The sequence below is a fragment of the Staurois parvus genome, unplaced genomic scaffold (assembly GCF_062004578.1).
Source record: "Staurois parvus isolate SC_StPar_1 unplaced genomic scaffold, SC_StPar_1.0 ptg000132l, whole genome shotgun sequence".
NCBI classification, from domain to species: domain Eukaryota; kingdom Metazoa; phylum Chordata; class Amphibia; order Anura; family Ranidae; genus Staurois; species Staurois parvus.
This window is the reverse complement of record NW_028317928.1, coordinates 3,009,830-3,031,082: the sequence shown is the minus strand read 5'-3', so window position 1 is coordinate 3,031,082 and position 21,253 is coordinate 3,009,830. Positions and strand designations below refer to the sequence as shown.

At 44.9% G+C, this 21,253-nt stretch overlaps 1 protein-coding gene across 1 annotated transcript in view; it reads left to right on the top strand.

Moving 5' to 3' along the window:
- The first annotated feature begins 482 nt into the window (after positions 1-482).
- LOC149466164 (uncharacterized) overlaps positions 483-21,253 on the top strand; it is a 41,490-nt gene continuing 20,719 nt past the window's right edge. Inside the window, 6 exon segments of the mRNA XM_089672708.1 lie at positions 483-621; positions 4,020-4,137; positions 4,389-4,486; positions 4,577-4,694; positions 5,184-5,279; positions 9,792-11,016. Of these exon segments, the coding sequence (XP_089528834.1) occupies positions 4,104-4,137; positions 4,389-4,486; positions 4,577-4,694; positions 5,184-5,279; positions 9,792-11,016 (1,571 nt within the window). The 5' untranslated portion in view covers positions 483-621; positions 4,020-4,103.

The following is a 21,253-nucleotide window of genomic DNA, read 5'->3' as shown; positions in this document are numbered from 1 at the left end:
GTGAAGTCCATGCCTTGATAGGTTATGGTGGATGGTCACCATGTTATGGCTGATCGGTGTATATACACAGCAAGGGAGCATTTGTACTGGATCTCAGCTTTCAACTGGAATTTTCTTCCCATACTTGCCTCCTTCCATAACACAGAGGACATCTGGACAGAAGGATGTGACGGGAGGTGTTGCCATGACAACCAGACATTACCTCTCATCTGATCTGCACCATGACAACGATGCCTACACTCTGCCTGCTCTGAGCGTCATTAAAAATGATAATAAATGAACCTCAGCAGCATATTGAGCCATCAACACCAAACATATCAACATGTTCCTCCTAGCACTAGAAATTCTGCCCTCATTTCCGGTCCGTGCGTTCCACGGTCGCCTTGCCACTTCCGGGTTCCCATGGCACTGACTGGCCTATCTTCTCAAAGCCGACATAGTAACAAGGATTAAGCCGAGTGGCCACTAGAGGGCGCGCGGCTGCTAGCCCACAGGAGGACGTGTCCTCCGTGCAGGCGGAGCGGCGGCCATTTTGTTGTAGCCCGGAAAACAGGATTAATTTTTTTTCTACAAGAATCTTCATGGAGAGGCTGTGAGTGTGAGCCCAGTGAGGAGGAGGAGGTAATAATAATAATCTTATAATTATGAGAGAAGGGGGTCCCAGCACTGTGTGTGGACTGGATGGGGGGATCATGTCACCTCCACACGTCCTCATCTTCCTGCAACTCCTCTGATGTGTAGTCCAGGTCAGGGTGTTGTAGAACTACACCTATTGTAGAGGAATATATATGCTTTTGCATGTGTCGAGATAGAAAAGTCTATGATATTTCTATGCAGACCTCCATGCACACATATACTTACCTTTTGTTTGCTTTCCCTTCCCCCCTCCTCCATTCAGCAGCTAGAAATACCACAGTTTGGACTACACAGTGCTATGAACTTCCTGCCTGACAGCCCTGATTGGTCTAGCATTGTCAGATGGACGGATCACATGCTGCTCCATACCTGGAAGTACCGGGTATCCACACTGAATGTAGTGGGGAAGATACTGCCTAAAATGATGGATTTATTTATTCCATATTTCATACATTTTCGGCTTGTTTAGTCATCATCGATGTAGGACAGGGAGCCAGGAATTCGGGTTTTGTTGTATTGCTGTTCCAATGCTTCCCAATATTCAGTTTTGGTGGCGATAAGGAAGTGGCCCATAAACCACTTGTCCCCGCTTGTAGGAAAGACTTTCCCCAGGTTGGTCCCCGCTTGTAGGCAGGACTTTCCTCAGGTTGGTCCCCGATTGTAGGCAAGACTCTCCCCAGGTTGGTCCCCGGTTGTAGGCAGGACTCTCCCCAGGTTAGTCCCTGATTGTGAACAGGACTCTCCCCAGGTTAGTCCCCGGTTGTAGGCAGGACTCTCCGAGGTTAGTCCACGGTTGTAGGCAGGACTCTCCCCAGGTTAGTCCCCGGTTGTAGGCAGGACTCTCCCAGGTTGGTCCCCGGTTGTAGGCAGGACTCGCCCCAGGTTGGTCCCCACTTGTAGGCAGCAGTCTCCCAGGTTGGTCCCCATTTGTAGGCAGGACTTTCCCAAGTTTGGTCCCCGGTTGTAGGCAGGACTCTCCCAGGTTGGTCCCTGATTGTAGGCAGGACTCTCCCGGGTTGGTCCCCGATTGTAGGCAGGACTCTCCCAGGTGGGTACCCACTTGTAGGCAGGACTTTCCACAGGTGGGTCCCAACTGTAGGCAGGACTTTCCCCAGGTTGGTCCTTGATTGTAGGCAGGACTCTTCCCAGGTTGGTCCTTGATTGTAGGCAGGACTCTTCCCAGGTTGGTCCCTGATTGTAGGCAGGACTTTCCCCAGGTTGGTCCTGATTGTAGGCAGGACTTTCCCCAGGTTGGTCCTGATTGTAGACAGGACTTTCCCCAGGTTGGTCCCCGGTTGTAGGCAGGACTCTCCCCAGGTTGGTCCCCGGTTGTAAGCAGGACTCTCCCCAGGTTGGTCCCCGGTTTCAGGCAGGAGTCTTCCCAGATTGGTCCCCGATTGTAGGCAGGACTGTTCCCAGGTTGGTGCCCGGTTGTAGGCAGGACTCTTCCCAGGTTGGTGCCCGGTTGTAGGCAGGACTCTCCCAGGTGGGTTCCCACTTGTAGGAAGGACTTTCCCCAGGTTGGTCCTTGATTGTAGGCAGGACTCTTCCCAGGTTGGTCTCCCAGGTGGGTCCCCACTTGTAGGCAGGACTTTCCCCAGGTTGGTCCCCGATTGTAGGCAGGACTTTCCCCAGGTTGGTCCCCGATTGTAGGCAGGACTTTCCCAAGGTTGGTCCCCGATTGTAGGCAGGACTCTCCCCAGGTTGGTCCCCGATTATAGGCAGGACTCTCCCAGGTTGATCCCCATTTGTAGGCAGGACTCTCACACCGGTTGGTCCCCGATTGTAGGCAGGACTCTCCCAGGTTGGTCCGCACTTGCAGGCAGGACTTTCCCCAGGTTGGTCCCTGATTGTAGGCAGGACTGAACCAGGTTGGTCCCCGGTTGTAGGCAGGACTCTCCCAGGTTGGTCCCTGATTGTAGTCAGGACTCTACCCAGGATGGTCCCCAGTTATAGGCAGGACTCTCCCAGGTTGGTTCCTGATTGTAGGCAGGACTCTCCCAGATTTGTTGCCGTTTGTAAGCAGGAGTTTCCCTAACTGCTAATGCCTTTCTGCTCAGAATGGGACTGCATCTGTCTGGCCAGGGGATGGGAGGAGCAAGGAGCCTCTGGATGTGCCCCCTGGGGGGTGGCGTCCCAAAGATACCAGAAAAACACTATGGGTTTGGGACCCCACTGAGTCAGTGGCACTTAGTCACGTCACTCACTTTCTTGCGCACACCTATTGGGCAGGTTTTGTTGCTAGTCCTGAAGCATTTTTATACTGGCCAAAAAGCCTGCACTTGGCACCATTTATTTATTTTTCACCGGCACTTATGCTACACGTGTGCTTGTTGCTTTTTTTTTTGGCACAGAGACAGAGGGTGTAGGTTTGTCAGGGCATGTCATTATGTTGGAGAGAGGACCTTTGGCCCTCAGAAAATTGTATCCTTTTTTTCCAGGTTTGTGTGTTCTTTGTCATTCTCGCTCTCCTCTTCAGTCCTACCATCAGTCCCTTTCTCTACACATAGGGGGCAGATATGTTCCTCTGAAGTAGGTGTAGCTACAGGAGTGAAAGACCAGCACCTTTAAAAAAAAATACTCCAAGTGTCCATGTTCTATTAATTGAAATATTGATCCACACAATTTGAATAAGTTGCTCATATTTTTATAAACCCACAGGCACTCTTTGCTGGGGCCGGTATGTGTTACTGCAGTCCATCTGTCCTGATCACTTCTTCTTGTGTTAAAAGGTGGTGACCTAAAAGGCTGTATTTCATTTATTATCACAAAAAACTTTTATTAAAGGGAAAGTTTATTCAGGTTTACAGATAAATAATAAAACATTACTGTTCTTCCTAAGTCTAAGCATGTGCAAGTCTGATCTCTAGAACTGATCCAGTTCTGGTGACATAGCTATAACTTACAATCTCAGCAGCATTTGCAGACAGTGTCTTGATCCAAATGATACCTTGCAGATCAGAGGGAGCTTTAAATGAAAACTTGTGCAGATCCTCACAGTTGAACATCAGATCAGAAAATCATAGTATGCCTAGCTCCAGCAGTTACATGTGATCAGAACAGGAACTAAAGACGCATACAGATAAACAATAAAACATTACTGTTCTTCTTCCTCAATCTAAGCATTGGAAGTGTGATCTCTAGAACTGATCCAGTTCTGCTGAGATAGCTGTAACTTACAATCTCAACAGCATTTGCAGACAGCGACTCGATCCAAATGACACCTTGCAGATCAGAGGAATCTTTAAATGAAAACTTGGGCAGATCTTCACAGTTCAACATCAGATAAATCATAAAATCATAGTATGCCTAGTTCCAGCAGTTACATGTGATCAGAACAGGAACAGTTGTGCATTTCATGATCAATGTTTTATTTTTGGCAGAACAAAGTTTACAAATCACAGTAAGGTACAAATAAACGGGAGAGCATGTAATGAGAAGGGCACAAGGATCAGCTCAAGGACGTCATGATGGAAAACCGACCACCCCTCTCATCTCCGGGTAAGAGGAGACTTTCATTTCTTGTATTGAGGATCCACCTAGATACACACATCCTCTGATATAAAGACATAGAAACAATGTATCCAGTCAGTGTGTGTGTTTCCTACAGATCGATCAACTTCTAGCTTGCATTTTCAAAGCTCAATTGAACAAACTGAACCTAGAAACTGATTGGTTACTATGCATGGCTGCTCCAAAGTTGTAGTAAATTCTCTCCGAATGTATCAAGTTAATGTTTGTGTTTCCCACAGATGGATCCGGTAACACAAATACCCCAAAGAGATGTCCCCGTCCTCTGTATTCCCAGGACTCCACACAGGAAGATCAGGAGATCCCTCAGGATGATCAGGTAGATGGAACTGAGGATCTTACTGGTATTTTTTTTTTTTTTAATAAATTAGTTACATGTAAAAAAAAGTTTGTTTGGTGCCTTATCCAGGGTGAAGGCCTGATTGTTGTTAAAGTTGAAGTAAAAGAAGAAGAAGAAGACGAAGAAGAGTATGTATGGGGTGATGAGCCATGTAGAGAGGACGAAATCCCTCCAGAGATCAGCCCAGGTGAGGAATAAACACTAAATCCAGAGAAGAGTCCCAGATCCTCCTTGTTCAGTCACTACAACAATCTCTTCTTCTCCCCCCTCCTCTGTCAGTAGACAGTAATGGGGGGACAGTATGTGCCCAGTGGGGGAGTCAGGGGCCATCAGCCTCTAGTAGACACCAGGTATGAGCCATGTAAGGAGGAGATGCCTCCAGAGATCAGCACAGGTGAGGAATAAACACTAAATCCAGAGAAGAGTCCCAGATCCTCCTTGTTCAGTGACTACAACAATCTCTTCTTCTCCCCCCTCCTCTGTCAGTAGACAGTAATGGGGGGGGGGGGGGCAGTATGTGCCCAGTGGGGGGTCAGGAGCCATCAGCCTCTATTAGACTCCGGCTCTTCTCCTCACATCATGTCATTGAGACGTGACCAGTCTCCCCCCACACACACTCTCTGGGCTCTTTCATACATCTCAGTACAGGGGGCTTTACTCTCATCTTTATTCACAGACACCAGAACCACCCGGGGAGCTGCCAAAGCTGAGGAGGAGGAAGAAGAACATGTGAGGATTAAAGAGGAGGAAATTCCTATAGAAATAAGCACAGGTGAGTAATAAACACTAAAAACAGAATTAGAGTATGGTATTGTATGTGAAAATTTTATTGGGATGATATTAACCGCTTACCCGCCGCCGTTTAGCAGATATACTACTACAGGGCGGCACGGATGCGCACAATCTCGTATACATACGTGACTTTGCATTTCTGGGTAAGGGGCACGTGCCCTACCTGCGCTGCCATTCGCGCCCATGGATGTCAATCACCAGGTCCCGGCTGGTGATTACCCGCCTGTGCCCTGCGTTTACTGACAATCACTGACAGGGAGGACGACTGTTTTGTTTACAGACAGTCTTCCTCCCTGTCAGCTTGGGCACACTGCACAGCACAGCCATCCCCATATATACGTGATTTTGCATTTCCAGGTAGGGGGCACGCGCCCCACCCACGGCCGCAGATGTCAATCACTGGGTCCTGGCAGGGGATTACCGACAATCACCAACAGGGAGGAAGACTGTTTTGTTTACAAACAGTCTTCCTCCCTGTCAGCTCGGGCACACAGCACAGCCATTCCGATCAGTGTGCTTACAGTGAAGCACCCCCCCCCCCGCCCCCTATTAAAACACTTCCTACACACAGGTAACCCTTTGATAGACCCTCACATTAGCCCCTTCCTGCCCAGTGCCATTAGTACAGTGTTGGTGCTGTTTTTTTTAGCACTGATCACTGTATTGGTGTCACTGGGGATGTCAGTGGCAGTCAGTTCCCCCCCAAAGTCAGAATGCCCGCCGCAGTCTTGCTAAAAGTCACAGATCACCGCCATTACTAGTAGGAGAAAAAAAAAAATCCCAGTATCTATACCGCCATTTGTAAACGCTATAACTTTCACGTAAACCAATTAATTTACACGTATTGGGATTTTATTTTGTAATGACACGGAGCAGAATACATTTTGGCCTAAATTTATGACGAAATTTGATTTTTTAATTTTTTTTACTGGACACGTTTAATAGAAAAAAGTCAAAAATACTGTTTTTTTTCTCAAATTTGTCATTTTTTTTGCTTATAGCGCAAAAAAAAAAACAACCACAGGCGATAAAATACCACCAAAAGAAATCACAATTTGGGGAAAAAAAGGACTTAAATTTCATTGGGTGCAGTGTTGCATGACCACACAATTTTCAGTTAAAGTAACGCAGCGCAGTAATGCAAAATTGGCCTGGTATACAGGTGAAACTCGAAAAATTTGAATTTCGTGCAAAAGTTCATTTATTTCAGTAATGCAACTTAAAAGGTGAAACTAATATATGAGATAGACTCATTACATGCAAAGCAAGATAGTTCAAGCCGTGATTTGTCATAATTGTGGTGATTATGGCTTACAGCTCATGAAAACCCCAAATCCATAATCTCAGAAAATTAGAATATTACATGCAATCAATAAAACAAGGATTGTACATAGAACAATATCGGACCTCTGAAAAGTATAAGCAAGCATATGTACTCAGTACTTGGTTTGGGCCCCTTTTGCAGCAATTACTGCCTCAATGCGGTGTGGCATGGAAGCTATCAGTCTGTGGCACTGCTGAGGTGTTATGGAAGACCAGGATGCTTCAATAGCGGCCTTCAGCTCTTCTGCATTGTTTGGTCTCATGTCTCTCATCTTTCTCTTGGCAATGCTCTATAGATTCTCTATGGGGTTCAGGTCAGGCGAGTTTGCTGGCCAATCAAGCACAGTAATCCCACGGTCATTGAACCAGGTTTTGGTGCTTTTGGCAGTGTGGGCAGGTGCCAAGTCCTGCTGGAAAATGAAGTCGGCATCCCCATAAAGCTCGTCTGTGGAAGGAAGCATGAAGTGCTCCAAAATCTCCTGGTAGATGGCTGCATTGACCCTGGACTTAATGAAGCACAGTGGACCAACACCAGCAGATGACATGGCTCCCCAAATCAACACAGACTGTGGAAACTTCACACTGGACTTCAAGCATCTTGCAGTGTGTGCCTCTCCATTCTTCCTCCATACTCTGGGTCCTTGGTTTCCAAATGAGATACAAAAGTTGCTCTCATCAGAAGAGAGGACTTTGGACCACTGAGCAACAGACCAGGACTGTTTTTCTTTAGCCCAGGTAAGACGCTTCAGACATTGTTTGTTGTTCAGGAGTGGCTTGACAAGAGGAATACAACATTTGAAGCCCATGTCCAGGATCCGTCTGTGTGTGGTGGCTCTTGATGCACTGACTCCAGCCTCAGTCCACTCCTTGTGAAAGTCCCCAACACTTTTGAATGGCCTTTTCCTGACAATCCTTTCCAGGCTACGGTCATCCCTGCTGCTTGTGCACCTTTTTCTTCCACAGTTTTCCCTTCCACATAACTTTCTATTAATGTGCTTTGATGCAGCACTTTGGGAACATCCAACTTCTTTTGCAATTACCTTTTGAGGCTTTCCCTTCTTATGGAGGGTGTCAATGATGGTTTTCTGCACAACTGTCAGGTCAGCAGTCTTTCCCATGATTGTGATTCCTACTGAACCAGACTGAGAGACCATTTAAAGGCTCAGGAACCCTTTGCAGGTGTTATGGCTTAATTATCTGATTAGAGTGGGACACTTTGAGCCTAGAATATTGCACCTTTTCACAATATTCTCATTTTCTGAGATTGTGGATTTGGGGTTTTCAAGAGCTGTAAGCCATAATCACAATTATGACAAATCACGGCTTGAACTATCTTGCTTTGCATGTAATGAGTCTATCTCATATATTAGTTTCACCTTTTAAGTTGCATTACTGAAATAAATGAACTTTTGCACGATATTCTAATTTTTCGAGTTTCACCTGTATATAAAAATATATTTTGAAATATATTGAATATGGCCACAATTTTAGTATTTCAAATATATGTCAATATATTTGGTAAGAATATTTTTAAAATATATTTTTCTTCCATATAGGATATTACACTTGTTAGGCACACAGTTAACTCCTTGATTGTCCTTGATGTTAACACATTTCCAGCCAGTGTTATTAGTACAGTGACAGTGTACTGTATCAGCACTGATCACTGTATTAATCTCACTAGTGACATCAATGTCAGTATCCCTCCCAGCCAGCGTCAGTTAGTGCCAGATTGCCCGCCACACTATCACAGTCCTACTATAAGTCGCTGATCACCACCAGTTTCAGTATAGTGTCTTAGCAATGTAAATTCCAGTATATATATCATAGTTGTATACGCTATAACTTTCACACAAATCAATTAATATACACTTATTGGGATTTTTTAACCATTGAAATGTAGCAGGATATATTTTGGCCTAAATTTATGAAGAAATGTGATTTTTTTATTTTTTTTATTGGATATATTTTATAGCAGAAAGTAGAAAATATTCCAAAATGTTTGGTCTTTTTTTTATTCTTAACCTCAGAAACTACTAAGCAACTTATTCACTCCCTTGTTATATCTCGCTTTGACTATTGTAACTCCCTCCTCATTGGCAGACCTCATCGCAGGCTATCCCCTCTTCAGTCTATCATGAATGCTGCTGCCAGACTCATCCACCTTACTAACCGTTCTGTATCTGCCACCCCTTTCTGCCAATCCCTCCACTGGCCTCCACTCAGTGTCCTCCACCCCTGTCTGGCAATCCCTCCACTGGTCTCCACTCAGCGTCCTCCATCCATCTCTGCCAATCCCTCCACTGGCCTCCACTTCGTGTCCTCCACCCCTGTCTGGCAATCCCTCCACTGGTCTCCACTCAGCGTCCTCAACCCCTCTTTGCCAATCCCTCCACTGGCTTCCCATTGCCCAACGGATAAAATTCAAAACATTACCAATAACATATAAAGCCATTTATAACTCCGCCCCCAATGACATCACCAAGCTTGTCTCCAAATATCAAACCAAACCATCCTCTCTGCTCCTCGCACGACCTCCTTCTCTCTAGCTCTTTTGTCTCCTCCTCTCATGCTCCTCTCCAGGACTTCTCCAGAGCCTCCCCCATCCTCTGGAACTCTCTACCCCAATTTGTCAGACTATCGCCTACTCTGCTCACATTTAGGCGATCTCTGAAAACCTCTCTCTTCTGGGAAGCCTATCCTGCCCTCAGCTAATAATGGAATCTTCTACTCCTCCTACCAGTCCATCCCCCACAGTTTTTACCTTTTGTACCACCAGCCCTCCCTTAGATTGTAAGCTCCAAGGATCAGGGCCCTCCTAACCCTCTTGTATTGAACTGTATTGTTGCTGTATTGTCTCCCTGTATGTAAAGCTCTGAGAAAACTGTTGGCGCTATATAAATCCTCTATAATAATAATAATAATTTATAGAATAAAAAATAAAAAACCCAGCGGTGATCAAATACCACCAAAAGAAAGCTCTGTTTGTGTAAAAAAATATGTTATACATTTCATTTTGGTACAATGCTGCATGACTGAGCAACTGCCAGTTAAAGTAGCGCAGTGCTGAATAACAAAATAAAATGGCCTGGTCTTGGTGGGGGTAAAATCTCTCCGGAGGTCAAGTCGTTAATTACAGAAATGTTTTTTCACTTCATATTTTACGCAGATGGACAACTCCGAAGGTATAACATGGGAAGGGTTACTGTAATCTCAAATTACGGTAAAACGGAAGACGATAGCTCATCCGATTCTTCAGAAGAGAACCCCAGCACCCCAGATCGTCGCTCAAGACCTCAGAGAGCAAAACGATCGTCTAGACCCACCAAACGGAAGGGTCGTATTTCTGTTTCTTCACCTCCCACCACCCATCAAGCAGCTGCTACAGAGGGGGAAAAGTTTTCTTGTGCTGAATGCGGCAAAAGTTTCAATCAGAAAGCTCACCTTGCTTCACACCAGAGGTCTCACGTAGCAAAGGAAGCCCACTCTTGTTCGGAGTGTGGTCAGTGCTTTTCTTCTAAAAAGGTTCTCATCGAACATCAGAAAAGTCACGACGGAATGAAGCCGCTTTCATGTTCCGAGTGCGGGAAAGGTTTTACTCGGAAATATTCTCTTATGACGCACAGAAGAGTTCACACGGGAGAGAAGCCATATTCATGTTCACAGTGCGGGAAATGTTTCGCCCTGTTGACCACTCTTATTAGACACGAGCGAACCCACTCTGGAGAGAAGCCATTTTCATGTCCCGATTGCGGGAAATGCTTTAGACAGAAATCAGATGCCGTGATACACCAGAGAATTCACTCTGGCGTGAAGCCATTTTCATGTTCCGAGTGCGGAAAATGTTTTGCCTGTAAGGGAGCTCTGATCTCGCATCAACGCGCACACAGGGGCGAGGGGCCCTATTCATGTGCCGAATGCGGGAAATGCTTTTCCATCAGCACTCATCTTCGCTATCACGTGCAGACTCACATTGATGAAAAGCAATTTCCCATTTCCGAAAGCGGGGCGTCCTTACCGGAGAGGGAGAATCGGATTTTACAACAAGGAATAAAGCCGTTTTCTTGCCCCGAATGTGGGAAGAGTTTTCCGCACCAAGGCCGGCTTACTAAGCACCGGAGATGTCACACGGGAGAAAAGCCGTTTTCCTGCCGGGAATGCAGTAAATGTTTTTCTCAAAAAAGCGATCTCATTAGACACCAGAGATGTCACACCGGAGAGAAGCCGTTTGCCTGCACGGTGTGTGGGAGATGTTTTTCCACCACACAAAATCTAACTTCACACCTGAGAACTCACACCGGAGAGAAGCCATATTCATGTTCGGAATGTGGGATTTCTTTTACCTGGAAAAGATCTCTGATCAGACATCAACGTGTACATGCGGGAGAGATGTCGTAGTCCTGTTAGGAGTTCAGAAAAAAAAGTTTTGTCTGAGATCTTACCTATCAGGAGAAGACGTGTGTTATTGGCAACTTAGCTGGGCTGGAACGCCAAAGGTTGAAGGTGTCACTGATTAGATTGAGTCGATGCTGAACCAGCTACGCTTCCATTGCCATTGCATTAAAATTCAATAAAGATCATTATTATCTTACATCTGTGTGTGTTTACTTTATTTTCTTACTGACAGTATATTGGAGAACCTCGCTGGCTTGAAATTTCTTGAATCCCATCACATCTATTACTAGTGGTGCGCCAAAAATGAAAATTCTGGTACCGAAACCGAAAATTCAGGATGCACTTGGCTGAAAACCAAAACCAAAATGGACAGTTTTTAAAAAATATATATATTTTTAACGCAATTTTTTTTTGGGGAAAAAAAATACACTTTAACAACTTCCCGTCCAGCCCATGTACATAAACGGCCAGATGGGAGCAATGCAGGAGCGGGTCGCCGTTTATAAACAGCCCCCGCATTCACTGCCTGTGCGCGCTTCCTGAGAGCACTGTACGGGGCCTCTGAGTGAGGTCCCGAGTCATGTGATCACTGATTGGCCAATCAGTGATCACATGAATAGTAGTAAGCAAGTTGTCACTTTCTGAAATCATTTCTTACTATGTACAAAATCTGAATGATCACAGAGGTCACATGGTACAGGGCTATTCACAACAGCTTTGTACCATGTGACAAGCTGTGACCAATCACAGCTCTCACAGTATTTCTCTTGTTCAAACTTTTTATTAGGTTACAAATAAGTAGTACATACAGTAGGATACAGCAAACGGTACCATATATGCGGCATAAGTAAGTATGAGGCCCAGGGCCTTTGAGCATCTATATGGAAGCTCTCACAGTATTTCTCAATGGCTGCAAGAATGCAGCCAGAGAGAAGGAGAAATGATTGCTTTTACAGCCTTTATGGGTGTAAAAGCTGTCAGTGTAAAAAAAGACTACTGTTAGGGTGACAGTAGGTTAAAAAAATAATAATATAAAAAAAATTAAAAATGTAAAAACTTTTGAAAAATTATAATTTTTGGTTATAAACTAATTTGAGTTATTAAAATAGGTAGGGGATGTGAGCGCACTAAAAAGTTGCAAAAGCAGCTATGCACAAAGGTAATCAAAATAAACCTTGATAGAAACAATATAAAATGGTGCAGCGATAAAAGCTCAATCATATAAATCTGATAAATAAATATATCCAAGTAAAAGTTCATAAATTGGTAAACAGTTCGAAAGTGACTCTAGTGCTCTTTAGGTGCCTGCTTTCTTGGTAAACCGGTGTCTGTGCAGTAGTTGTATAAGAAATGTGCACTCACCGGACGTGCAAAAAAAATACGCACTCACCGGACTCGCAAATAAAATGCACCTGTAAATATAACTCCAGAAGTCATCAGGGCAAGCCAGGTAATACGGTAACTGCCCTCTAAGGGGTGGATGGTCATGAAAGGATACTGGGGCTTTCAATGGTGATCCACATCAACCAGAGTTCCCCTTAAGGGGTTAAGCGGGTGCTGCTCCCTGGATAAGAGGTTCCCTCTCTGGATATTAGGATGGATCTTGTCCTATGGCAGGGTGTCTGGAAATTAAAAACTCCCCCAATTTATGAACTTTTACTTGGATATATGTATTTATTTATCAGATTTATATGATTGACCTGTTAGCGCTGCACCACTTTTATATAATTTGGGGTTTGTTTTTTTTTACTAAAAAGTTAGCTGAATACATTTTGGCCAAGATTTATGAAGAAAGATTATTTGCAAAATTTTATAAGAAAAACTTTTTTTTTTTCAAAATGTTTGGACTTTTTCATTTATATAGGAAAAAAATAAAAGTGAATAAATACCACCAAATTAAAGTTTTATCGGTCTCAAAAAAATGCTAAAAAAATTTACATTGTTGCATGACCGCGCAATTGTCATCCAAAGTGTGATAGCGCTGAAAGCTGAAAATTGGCCTGGACAGGAAGGGGGTGAAAGTGTCCAGACTTGAAGTGGTTAATGAGCTTTACTAAACACAAATACTGTACATACAAACTACTTACAATTGTAATACAACAATACAAGACATGCAGAGAACTACAAATATCCATAAACACCAATGCACACGCTGTTTGACCTTTCTGGCTAATGCCCATTGACAATAGTCTGTATGAGATAAGGATACACTAAAAAGTTACTTAACCTCTTCACGCCGGCCGCACGCAAAGGCCGGCCACACATTAACCCCTTCACGCCGGCGCCTCCCAGCCCTTTAGAGGTTCCAGATGCCGGGAGGTGGGGCGGGGTTTAGGGACATGTGACTGCCGTGATGCAGCGTCACGGCGGTCACATGATCGGGAAAGGTCCCGATCGAAAGAGGAGATTGGGACCTTTCCGTGAGTACCGGACATGTGTGCTGGGAGCGCGCAGGGCGAGTGCTCTCGGCACATATGTCCTTTGTTGCATATGCAAATGTGCGGCCACTCGGCGTCTAGGCCCAGACACCGGGAGGAGTGAAGAGGTTAAGAAAAACGTGCTGAGAGCATGCACCCTGCCCGCTCCCAGCACACATGTCCGGTACTCACGGAAAGGTCCCGATCTCCTCTTTCGTTCGGGACCTTTCCCGATCATGTGATGGCGAATCACGGCGGTCACATGACCCTAAAACCCCGCCTCCCGGGTTCTGAAACCCTTAAAGGCCGGGAGGCGCCGGCGCCATGGGGTTGACTTGGGTTATAGTTCATAATTTTCATAACAGGACTCCGGGTTCTAACTCAAGCTATCTCAGGAAACTGGGTGTTACCATAGTGCAGATTTAGTGTCATCCCAAGGTGCAGTTCCTTCTTGGATCTTGTCAAGTCTCCTCTGGCACAAACGTTCCTTGGTGATATGGAGCACCCCCAGTTGTTTCTCTCTTTCTCATTCTTATCCTAGTTTATTCTATTTGCTAACATTGAAAAACCTCTGATTGGTAAACCGTAAAATCAGATCTTTATCATGATTGGATGTAACTCAAAGCCCCCTTTGATGTGATGACTATCCAATATTATTTACCTTCTCTTGTCGCTATTCAGAGTCATGACATCCGTAGCAAGTGTATGTTGGTAAGTCTTTCATCACACATGGACATTTGGACAAACAGTCAACAAACTAAGCATACCAAAGTCATATCCCCCTGAAATATCATGACCTATTAACCTATTCAGCTGCTCCCTGAAGAAGAGGAGGTAATCCCTAATATAATGCGTATCGTTTGTCTTTAGAATACTAATGAACACACCAACAGGAAAGATCAGTTCTTTTGAGAAACAGAAGACAATCTTGTTACAGTAATGTCTGGAAAAACAGATTGAATATATAAGCCTGAAAAATCATGGAACCTAGATTGTAATATATATATATTCATACTCTGCCAATCCCTCCACTGGCTTCCAATTGCCCAACGGATAAAATTCAAATCGCTAACACTGACGTATAGAGCCGTTCATAACACTGCCCCTAATTACATCACCGACCTTGTCTCTAAATACCACCCAAACCGTACTCTCCGCTCCTTGCAAGACCTCCTACTCTCTAGCTCCCTTGTCTCCTCCTACCATGCCCGTCTCCAGGATTTCTCAAGGGCTTCACCCATCCTCTGGAACTCCCTACCCCAATCTATCAGGCTATCGCCTACTCTGCTCACTTTTAGGCGCACTCTGATAACCTATCTCTTTAGGAAAGCCTACCCCGACCCCAGCTAATACTGGAATCCTCTACTCTTCCTACCACTCCATCCCCCACAGCTAATTACCTCTTGTACCACTATTCCCTCCCTCCTAGATTGTAAGCTCCAAGGAGCAGGGCCCTCTAATCCCTCTTGTATTGAACTGTATTGTTACTGTACTGTCTCCCTCCATAATGTAAAGCGCTGAGCAAACTGTTGGCTCTATATAAGTCCTGTATAATAATAATAATAGTATAGCAGACATAACACATGGGCATAGTGACCAGGAGAGAGTGCACTGAGGGTGGAGCTTCCATTATGGCCACTCCAACCTCGTCCATGGACACACCAACCTTAATGCATCCGGCATGGACACGCCAACCTCAGTGCATCCGGCATGGAATGGATACGCCAACCTCAGTGCATCCAAAATGGACACGCCAACCTCAGTGCGTTCAGCATGGACACTCCAGCCTCAGTGCATCCAGCATGGACATTGCAACCTCAATGCATCCAGCATGGACACGGCAACCTCAATGCATCCAGCATGGATATGGCAACCTTAATGCATCCAGCATGGACACTCCAGCCTCAGTGCATCCAGTATGGACACTCCAACTTCAATGCATCCAGCATGGACACTCAACCTCAGTGCATCCAGCATGGACACACCAATCTCAGTGCATCCAGCATGCACATGCTGTCACGTACCTGATAGAAGTCTGAATTGACGAGGCCAGCCTCTCTTTTATCTCCAAAGGCCCCACTGAAGGTGGAACAGATGGTGACAAGGTACAGGAGAAACACGAGTGCCTGCGGATATTGATTGTAGAACTTGCAGCTGGTGGTGTAAATCAAGCAGGGCATCCAGTCAGGAACAGAGGAGATGCTGGGAACAGCCAGCTGAGGTTAAGGAAGCACTCCACTGGAACTGCAAGATCTGGGTACGTGGCTTGCCAGATCTTCTGATAAGTGTGAGGCTGGAACACACCATGACAACCGGAGCTGATATAATGGATAGCCAAGGCAAGCACTCAGCAGGACTGTAGAGCCAAACTGGAGCCGGAAGAGTAGTCAGAGTAATAGCCAGGGTCAGCAACGAGCAGGAGATGAGGTACTGGAACATCAGACAGGGATGAGGTCAGGAGGAAGCCAGGATCAGAAACCGATGAGTAGAAGCATAAACAAAATCCAAGAGCAGATCAATAGGAAGCCGGGTCAGTAACGGATACACACAGGATACAGCAGGACACAGGGAATTAGCTGAAGACCAGTCAGCATTGACAGAGAGTAAGAGCCTCCTTTAAATAGTCCGTCTGGTGCCAGAAACTGTGGCACGTGCGTGCACCCGTGTGCGCGCATTCTTGTGCGCATACGCGAGCCTATGCTCATTTTTATTAGCAATGCGCCCATGCTCATTTCTATGTGTGATGTTGCGCGCATGTGCATTTCTATGCGCCAGTCGCCGTACTGAAATTCCCTTACACATGCCAACCTCAGTTTGTCCAGTATTGACACTCCAGCCTCAGTTCATCCAGTATGGACATTTCAGCCTCAGTTTGTCAGAATGGATATTCCAACCTCAGTTCGTCTAGTAAGGACACGCCAACATCTGTTTGTCCAGTATGGACACTCCAACTTCAGTGTGGCCACCAACAAAATCATGTACAGGCAAATAATTTGGGCTCAAACACAGATGGAATGTTAAAGGGTATGTACAATCCTTATTCAATGCAATAACTTGAAGCCACTAAGTCAGTCTTTCTCAACCAGGGTTCCTCCAGAGCCTGCTAGGAGTTCCTTGAGCAATTATTGACTCTCAGATAAGTAACCATCAATAGTCTCTTTCAGCTATCTGGAAAAATTCCATTCTTCTCAATTAACAATGTAAGACTCATTCTTCCCCCATTGATCCCTCTTGTAAGGGGCTTTTCCCCCACTGACCACACAAGTAAGCAGGCTCTTCCCCCAGTAACCATCAAAGTAAGGGGGCTCTTCCTCCAATGACCATCAGAGTAAGGAGGCTCTTCCTCCAATGACCATCAGAGTAAGGGGGCCCTCCCTCAATGACCATCAAAGTAAGGGGGCCCTCCCTCAATGACCATTAAAGTAAGAGGGCCCTCCCTCAATGACCATCAAAGTAAGAGGGCCCTCCCTCAATGATCATCAAAGTAAGGGGGCTCTTCTTCCAATGACATCAAAGTAAGGGGGGTTTTCCTCCAATGACCATCAAAGTAGGGGGGTATTTCCTCCAATGACCATCAAAGTAAGGGGGCTGTTCCTCCAATGACCATTAAAATAAGGGAGCTTTTCCTCCAATGACCATCAAAGGGAGCTTTGCCTCCAATGACCACCAAAGTAAGGGGGTTTTACCCCCCAATGAACACAAAAATAAGGGAGCTCTTCCCCCAATGACAATCAAAGTAGGGGGCTCTTCTCAAAAGACCAGAAAACTAAGGGGACTCTTCCCCAAATGACCACAAAAGTAAGGGAGTTCTTCGCCCAATGACCACCAAAGTAAGCAGGCTTGTCCCCTAATGACCACCAAAGTAAGAGGGTTTTACCCCCCAATGACCACAAAAATAAGGGAGCTCTTCCCCCAATGACAATCAAAGTAGGGGGCTCTTCTCAAAAGACCAGAAAACTAAGGGGACTCTTCCCCAAATGACCACAAAAGTAAGGGAGTTCTTCGCCCAATGACCACCAAAGTAAGGAGGCTTGTCCCCTAATGACCACCAAAGTAAGGGGGCTCTTCCTTCAATTACAACCAAAGTAAGGAGGCTCTTCACCCAAAGATCACCAAAGTAAGGGGGCTTGTTCCTCAATGACCACCAAAGGGAGCTCTTCCCCGACTGACAATCACAGTAAGGGGGCTTTTCATCCAAAGACCATAACACTAGGGGGATTCTTCCCCCAGTGGCCACGAAGGTAAGGGGGCTTGTCCCCCAGTGACCACCAAAGTAAGGGCTTATCCCTCAATTACCATCCTCATTCAATGATCACCAAATGGGGCTCTTCCCCAGTGACTACCAAAGTAAGGGGGCTCTTACTCCAATAGCCATCAAAATAACTGGCTTTTCCCCCACTGACCTCCAAAGGTAACATATCAAAGATCAACAATGTAACATGGCACTACACTGACAACTAACATTAGTAGACACCTTTCATTTTTTTCCACACATTTCTCCAGCCCTGACACAGAGGACATTTGGACAGAAGGATGAGATGATTGGCTACTCTAAGCAGCTCTGCAGAAAATAATAACAACAGTTTTGTACTGACTTTTAATTATTTGTCCTCACGCACACGGGATGTTTTTACAGCGGCTGCTTTTGGCATTTTTTTTCTACAGCCACTAAACCCCCCCCAGCATGTTATCCTATGTGTCCATACACACATAGGCTTTGACCACTTGCCCTGCAGAGGATTTCCCCCCCCCCCCCTTCCTGACCAGGCCATTTTTTGTGATACGGCGCTGCGTTACTTAAACTGACAATTGCGCGGTCATGCAACGCTGCACCCACATGAAATTTATGTTCTTTTTTCCCCACAAATAGAGCTTTCTTTTGGTGGTATTTGATCACCTGTGCATTTTTATTTTTTGCGCAATAAACAAAAAAACACAATTAAAAAAAAAACAATATTTTTGACTTTTTGCTATAAAACATTCAGTGAAAAAATCTACAAAATCTAATTTCTTCATAAATTTAGACCAAAATGTATTCTGCTTCATGTCTTTGCTAAAAAAAATCCCAATGCGTGTAAATTAATTGGTTTGCGTGAAAGTTATAGCCTACAAATGGCGGTATATATACCAGAATTTTTATTTTTTTATACTAGTAATGGCGGCAATCAGTGACTTATAGCGGGACTGCGGTGGACATTCTGACACTGGGGGGGGACGGGGGACTGACTGTCACTGACATCCCCAGTGACACCAATACAGTGATCAGTGCTAATAAAGAGCACTGACACTGTACTAATGGCACTGGGCAGGAAGGGGTTAACATCTGGGGTAATCAAAGGGTCAACTGTGTGCTGTTTGTGTTTTTCTGCAGAGAAATACACAGCAGCATGTCCTTGCTGGCAAGAGAAACCTGTATTGTTTACACACAGGTCTCTCCCCTGTCAGTTCTACATGGCGATCGCGAAGTGCCAATGGGGAATCCCAGGCTGCGACCCGGTGATTGATATCCCTAGCCACCAATGGCAGCGAGAGTAATGCGGTGTGAGCGCCCCCTACCCGTAAATACAAATCACGTATATATACATGATTTTGCACAGCCCTGCCACCCTGTAGCCCTACTTCTACTATAGGGAGGCGGGAAAGCAGTTAATCAGCATTTTTTGGCTGTAAAAAAAAAAAAAGCAGGACTAGTGGGTTTCTAGAGGAGTTTTTTAGCTGTAAAAACCCTCTAACGCTGAAAAATGTGGTAAAACTCAGCAAACCAGTGCGTTTGGGCTTTTTTTGAGCAAAAATATTTTTTTTATTTGTATAAAAAACACTAAAAACTAAACACGTGGAAAAGCATGGGTAAACGCTAATGCAAAAACGCTTAAAAAAAAAGAAAAATTAAAAAAAGTACCGCCATTTGTAAACGCTATAACTTTCATGTAAACCAATTAATTTACACGTATTGGGATTTTTTTTTAGCAAAGACACGGAGCAGAATACATTTTGGCCAAAATTTATGATGAAATTAAATTTTTAAAATTTTTTACTGGACTTGTTTAACCAGTTGTCGTCCCTCCAGAAGGACGCCATATGGCGTCCTTCCTGGAACGTGCATTGCGCATGCCCGAAGGGCCACGCTGTGGCGAGATCTGTCACCGGCTGTGTACCTCGGACACGGCCGATGACAGATCTGTGTACCAGTCCCGTTGCCAGTACCATGTGACCTGCTGTAACCAATCACAGCAGGTCACATGACAGTTGTATACAATGGATGGCTTCCTTTAACCACCTCCCGCCCACCATATAGTCCAATGATGGGCACAAGGTGGTTCTCTCATTCTGGGAGGATGTCATATGACGTCCTCTCATTCTCACCATGCATGCGAGGCTCAGGGAGCGTGCAGCGTGGCGATCGGCAGTGTCCCTCGGACACAGCGGATCACCGATCCACGGAAAGAGCCGAAGACGTCGGCTCTGTCATGTGATCAGCTGTGTCCAATCACAGCTGATCACATGTAAACAGAGAAATGCCGGTTATCAGCATTTCTCTCCACACGAGCTGTCACGCTGACAGCTTGAGAGGAGAGGAGAGCATTAATACAGTAATCGGCATTCTGCGGAGGGGACATGTACACTGATCATCAGGGCACTGATGATCAGTGTGCTCTGATGATCAGTGTGGCCCCAGAAGTGCCACCTGTCAGTGTCCATCAGTGCCAACTGTCAGTGCTCATCCATGCCACCTGCCAGTGCCCATCAGTGCCACATATCAGTGCCTACCAGTGCACATAAATGCCACATATCAGTGCCCATCTGAGCTGCCTTTCAGTGTCATCCATCAGTGCCACCTATCAATGCCAATCAGTGCCCGTCAGTGCCCGTCAGTGCCAGTCTGTGCCGCCTATCAGTGCCATATATCAGTGCTGCCTTTCAGTGCCCATCAGTGATGCCTGTCAATGCCTATCAGTGCCACCTATCAGTGTCCATCAGTGCAGCCTATCAGTGCCCATCACTGCAGCCTCATTAGCGCACATCAGTGAAGGAGAAAAATCACTTTTTTTACAAAATTTACATTTTTTTTTTCAAACTTTTAAGTGGTTTTTAGTTTGTCTAAGAAAAAATAAAAAACCTAGAAGTGATTAAATACCACCACAATAAAGCTCTATCTGTCACAAAAAAATGATAAAAATTTCATATGGGTATAGTGTTGCATGACCACGCAATTGTCACTCAAAGTGTGACAGTGCTGAAAGCTGGAAATTAGCCTGGGCAGGAAGGGGGTGCCCTGTAGGCAAGTGGTTAATGCCAAACATTGTATACAAGTGTGTCTAGCTGTGAATGGTCACAGCGATCACATACACAGGCTGGACCAATCACAGTCCATCTGTGTCATGTGATTAGCCATGGTCAATCACAGCTAATCACAACTGAAAAAACCTGAATGAATCGATGTCATTCAGTTAAATGCCTGCTTATAGCAAATACTTTGCTATAATCAATCAAATTGTGTAAAAAAAATTACTGGTCACTTCCCCAAAGTAGTACAATGTTACTATGGTAACATTATACTACTTTGGTCATAGTGAAATATGAAAAACAAATCTTAAAAAAAGAGAAACAAATGTAATAAAAAATAAAAAACAAAATTGAAAAAAAAAATTATGTTTTTTTTTTCCGTACTGTCACCAGTCAGTGTCCCTGATCACCGCCACACCAGTTATATGATGGCGCTGTACTGCACTGGTGAGAGTATGTAAAAAAAAATTTGTGAAAATATTTTTTTTAATTTCTTCATTTTCTAAAAAATTATGACAAATTACAACTTAAAAAA